General features: G+C 30.2%; 1 protein-coding gene across 1 annotated transcript in view; it reads right to left on the minus strand.

Annotated features, from left to right (window-relative positions):
- The window catches only part of LOC108756827 (proclotting enzyme-like), a 32,289-nt gene that overhangs the window by 3,447 nt on the left and 22,887 nt on the right, over positions 1-5,955 (minus strand). The window contains exons 4-6 of the mRNA XM_018500910.1: positions 2,228-2,552; positions 1,403-1,629; positions 1,030-1,225 (exon numbers count right to left, since the gene is read on the minus strand). Coding sequence (XP_018356412.1) covers positions 1,030-1,225; positions 1,403-1,629; positions 2,228-2,552 — 748 coding nt within the window. The remainder of the gene's footprint in view (positions 1-1,029; positions 1,226-1,402; positions 1,630-2,227; positions 2,553-5,955) is intronic.

Genomic DNA, 5,955 nt, shown 5'->3' on the forward strand with positions numbered 1-5,955 from the left:
GATGAAGTTGCAAAGAAAAACGCAAATACTATGTAATGATAAACAAAATATCTTGTAATGAGTTTTCGATGAAATTGCAACAAAAAAACGAAGATACTCTCTAATGACAAATTAACGACATTTTGTTGAAATTGTAATACATTTTTGATGAGATTGCAATGAAAACACGCAGGTATACTAGCACCTGCATTTTTTTTGTTGCAACTTCATCAAAAATTAATTATAATTTTAACAAAACATCATTAATTTGTCGTTACAGATTATCCGCGCATTTTTGGTGCAACCTCATAAACAATTCATTACAATTTCAACATGGTGCCATTAATTTGTCATTACAGAATATTTGAGCTTTTTTGTTGCAATTTTTTCGAAAATTCATTATAATTTCAATAAAATGTCGTTAATTTGTCATTACAAAGTATCCGTGTATTTTTGTTGCAATCTCATCAAAAATTTATTCACAATTTCAACAAGATGTCGTTAATTTGTCATTATAGAGTATTTGAATTTTTTCGTTATAGTTTCATAAAAAAAATATTACAATTTCTATAATATTTTCCTACTTTTTCGTTAAACAAAGTTAATTTTTTATTGAAATTTCATTTTATTTTCATTGGATTCCCATTAAAATCTTATTTGTTTTTCATTAAACAAAATTAAAGAAAATTATCTTCTCAGCAAAATATAATTGAAATTTTGTTGTATAATCAATTTCAAATGTAATGAAAAGTCAAATTAATTGAAATTTTATCAAAGGATGAAAACTCGTCGATTTTTGTCCCCAACCAGGAATTTAAATGTTTTTTTTTAAATAGTTTTCGAGCTACAGAATTATGTGGAGCAATCAGTTTTCCATAAGTATAAAGGGAACATAAAAAGAATTTCTTAAAAAATTTTAACTAAAGGAAATTTTGAAATTTTTAGATGAAAAGATAAAAACCCGAGTAAACTATTTGTAAATTTATTTTTTAATTTCTGATTAAAAAAAAAGAATTTGCGTAGATTAAATGTTGACAGAATGTTGCTTACGGTCGCTGATGCTGATCAAGCGTGCAATGAGCAGCGGTGAGGATGTGGCGTGGTCCTATCAACGATCCCCCGCACCAGAACTCCGTTCGCCGGAAGCCATGAAGGAAGATCGCCGCCATCCAAGGCCAACGACCAGATGGTGCATCTTCTCCTCCGACTACTCGCCCTCGACCACCTGAATATATCATCCCGCATTCTAAACAGATTAGTATTCTTTGTTTCAAAAAAGATCTTTCACAAATTTTTATCTATCTATCTATCTATTTAGCGAGAAGTATAAATAACAACATGAAGAGTAAGTAAATCATTCGATAAAAATTCTCTTTTAATCGGCCGATTGAATATTTTAATGCAAAAAATTATGCTTAAGTACCATCATCGTCTTGAATAAAATTGTTGTCAATTGTCGTTATTGTTTCGAAGCCACTCGTATTGTTGACCAATGAGACTGGCGACAAGACAGTATGCGTTGTAGGTCTTGTCGTCGAAGATGTCACTGGGTATAGCGGTATCGGACGTGGTGTGGGGGTTTTCGTTGGTCGAATTGTTGGTCGTGAAGATTGTCCAATGTTGATCCCGGAGGACACACCTCCAGTGATACTGCAATATTTATTCATCTAACAAGTATGTTACCTACCTTTATTGTATTACTCGCCGATTTATTGAAACTCATTGTCAGCAGATTTGTAGAATAGTAAAAAATAATAGAATGTATTATTTTATATCGGCAAAAATACAATTTTAAGGATAGAAACGACCCCTTGTATTTATAAATCAATAATTAATTCATTGCATTTAAGCTTAAGTATTACAGCTATTTTTGAATCTTAGGGATATGACAAAAGGTTTTCATATTGCTGAAAGGAAATTAAAAATTGGAATTATAGAAATAAAAATGGCGGATCCAATATGGTAACTTGATACTCTTTGTAGGATTCAAGAAGTGGCGAGAGACTATCCTCATTTTTTGTATTTTTTTTGCCGGTATAAAGAAATACGTGTCTATTATTTTTTACTATTCTACAAATCTACTGAGTTTTGATAAAATCAGCGAGTAACAAAAAGATAAAATTATTTGTAAGTTTCTAATTGTCTTTTTTGCACGAGAAAAAAGATATTTAATGTTAATAAAGTTCTCCTAAAATTAATAAAACGGATGACCGGACAGAAAATGACGTGAATTTAATGAAGAATTTACTTAGGGATAGAAGGATTGTTGATTTTGTCCACTGGGCAGCAAACTCCTGGCACAATTAGCCTCTTGAAGCACCACGAGAGCCTCAGCTTGTTAAAATCGAGTAACAATTGCGGGCAATTGCTGAGATCCTGGCACTTGCCGGATCCACCGTCAGCAGTCGTGCATGCAGATAAAGAGGACTCCTCTCTTCTATCTCTATTTACAAGTTCTTCAACAACAGACTGTTGTTGGACCGACGGCGCTTGTGTAGAAGACGTGATTGTTTGCCTCAGTGGCAATGCAACGCCACGTACTAAGGGCGCTATACTATCCGTCACATTGCGGCCTGGAAAAAAGGTACAAAAAATTCGTGTTCAGAAGTGTGCATAAAAAAAAATATTAGAATTGTTTAGTTCTATGATATTTATGTGGTAAAAATCAAATTTGATAAAAACTTTTCTCAGAATTTTACATATAACGTTTTAAAATTTCAATATTCAAAAATTGTAGATTATTTCTGTATAATTTTATAATTTTCTAGGAAATTTTTTAGATTTTTTTGTTTCATGAATTATAACACTTTCAGCAATTTTTGCCTAAACTTTTTTTATACTACAATTTTTTTTAGCAGTATACATATACGAGTATATATATAATACACATGTATAATATTTTGGGCAAAAATTGACCAACTCTGACTGATGATAACTTTGCAAAAAATTGCAGCAACTTTTTTTTTTTAAATTAATTAAAGGAAAAAATTCGAACTTTATACCGCTGCATGGCATTCCCCTAAAAAATTTTATAAAGTCCGTACATTTCATCAAACTTTGCAATTTTCAATATGACAAACACCATCATATTTTGAAAATTACAGTAGTAGAGATGCATTACAATTTTTTGCGAAGTTATCATTAGTCGAGGATAATCAATTTTTGTCAAAAATTTTTCTATGCTATAATTTTTTTTAGCATTGTATCTATTGTACATATATATATATAATAAATAGTAAATAGTTCTTATTTTATCATTTTTTTCAAAAATTAATAAAATTTGAAGAAGTTTAAGACAAAAAAAGTTTTTAAGAAATTTTCATTCTGAAGTGTGAAAAAAAGTTTGTGAAAATTGACAAAGAAAGAGAATTTTTTCAGGAATTTTCATTCAGAAAGCTTTTTCAGAAATTTTAAATAAAGTATAAAGTATCTTGTATAAGGTAACTCCGGTATATACGCCGTACCTATCAGAAACTTAATTTATTAAATATTATTTACTGTGTTTAAAGTAAACGAACTATATCAGTAACAACTTTGTACTGTCTACTATTATGGAAAAAATATCAGAAATATTTATATTTTGTATTAAAAAATGAACTTTTTTAAACCTTTGCATTTTTGCCGTATATCCTATAGGGATGGGATATATGGCTACTTATAGGGGGAGAGGGATATGTATGGCTCATAAAAAATTTATAAATAATGCATATAAATAAGACGTAAAATGACACAATAACTTATAAAATGCATTTTTAAAGTTTTATTAAGGAATAAGAATGATAAATATGTATATGAAATAATAAATAATAATTACAATCTTTCCAGATGTATTACAAGTGTTATAACATGAGGTACATATTTTATGTAATGCATTTAATGTATTTAGTGTACTGAATTTAATCTGCGCACTTTGTATGCTTTGGGCATAAATCCCGCTCTCTAAAAATGCCATATATTCCAAACAAGTGAGATATATAAGACAACAAACTAAACAAAGAATACAACAGCAAAGTACTTGTATTTTGTTATACAACATACTTTACTATTCCTCTACATCATGTATTACGAAATAACCATTAAGTCTTTTGCACGTCCTATAGTAATTATTTTATGTAGATTATAATTTATGATGGTGGTACTTAACACAATGACAAATCGATTCAACCATAATAATTTCATTAATATTAGGTGTAGTAAAAAGTCATCGCGTTTTTTTAAAAGACATCTATCAGTAAAAACCGCAATTACTTTCTTACCAACAATATAAATATATCTTAATAGAGTAAAGTTTCAGCTTTAAAAATCTCTTTTTTAAATTATACGATACGACAATTTTTAATGGAGTTATGAGCAATTAAAGTCAAAATAATTCTTTTATTTAATCCGCGATAACTCAGTAATCAAAAGTCGTAGGAATATTAAAAAAAAACGATTTTGTAGGGAAAGTATCAAGCTTTCACGATAGGTAATCGAAAATTTTCTCAAATTCGTTTTGGACACGTTACAAATCCACAAAGTGAGAAGAAAATTTTTCGTCTTTTTCAGCTCGTAGTTTTTGGTATGTAAAAATTATCAAACTCATATAAACTTAAAAAATGTGATAAGCTTTTAAAAGTAGAGATTTCAAGCTTTAAAATCCTTTTTTTAAATTTGAATTTCATTCATTATTGACGAAGATATTGTATATACAACTTTGAGCTAAAAAATACGCGATGACTTTTTACTACACCTAATATTAACAGTAAGAAACTGAAATCATAACACAATACTAATATAACATAAAGGCATGTAACAGAGTAGTTGCGGGAAAATTATCCCCGTTCCTTCTATTTTTTCTGACTTTTGCGGCGTAAATCCAGCTCGGCGTTATTTGCCGTAGTTACCCTAATTAAATACGTCGAGTGATAGAAAAACTAACAATATATTCGTAATTAAAATATTTATCAATAGCAAGAAAATGTAAACTAAAAGGAAGTTAAATATTTTGTATTAAAATAAGTAATAAAAACATAATTTTAATTGCAAATTATTGCAAAAAAATTATTTTTTTAAGTTTCACAGAGGCAGTATACTTTCACTCATGTTTGTACCATCTTGAATAAGATGGTTGTTTCGATAAGATGGTTGTGTGTCCAGTACAATGCCTGTACTGGAAATCTACAGGGCGTTAAAAACGTTCGGAATTAAATATTTTGAAAACAAAGCATTTTTGAGAAAAATTGTTTCATATAAAAGTTACTCATATGGAACCGAAAGTTTTCAAAGATATCTCAGCAGTATTTTAATTAAAAAACGAAATATTTAATATAATAAAAGTTGCGAAATATATCAGCAACATTTCTGAAACAACTATTGAAATATAATACTACTGGAATGAGTGCCGTCTTTGTTAAGAGTGATTCGAGTGAGAGAATTCCATCTCAGAGATAATCAAGAGAGAGTGAAGCGGACTTATCTGGAAACCGCCATTTTTAGTGCACCGTTAAAGTAAGTAGGAGATATGGAGTGCATTCCGAGTTATGCATGAAGTGCATGATGCATTACTTGTTCACCAAATAATAAAGAAGGATAAAACAATACATCATGCGCTTCATGTGTAACTCGGAACGCACCCATGATAGGAGCTTGATGGAACATATGGTGTTGCACACACCATAGTATTGTACCGCACTGTGTGTATGTACATACACTATGCTATAAATGGCGGAACCAATCAGAGAAGAGAACCACAATCCGTTCTCCTTTTTCTCTCTGTTCCATCTCCAGTGAAAAATGATAATGAAATTAATGTCGATTCGACACTACTTTACACGACCCTCGACTGAGTACAGATGTGTAGCGTTGTGTCGATAATGGAATTAGAACGTAACTTGTGTCGCATGAAAGTGTCTAGGGATATTGCAATTGGGAAGCACCCTTTGAGCCCTCTTCAAACCGGTAGCCGAAACTTGTAACCTTAATCATTTCTTAATTTAT

Source organism: Trachymyrmex septentrionalis, unplaced genomic scaffold (genome assembly GCF_001594115.1).
Source record: "Trachymyrmex septentrionalis isolate Tsep2-gDNA-1 unplaced genomic scaffold, Tsep1.0 scaffold13, whole genome shotgun sequence".
Classification (NCBI taxonomy): domain Eukaryota; kingdom Metazoa; phylum Arthropoda; class Insecta; order Hymenoptera; family Formicidae; genus Trachymyrmex; species Trachymyrmex septentrionalis.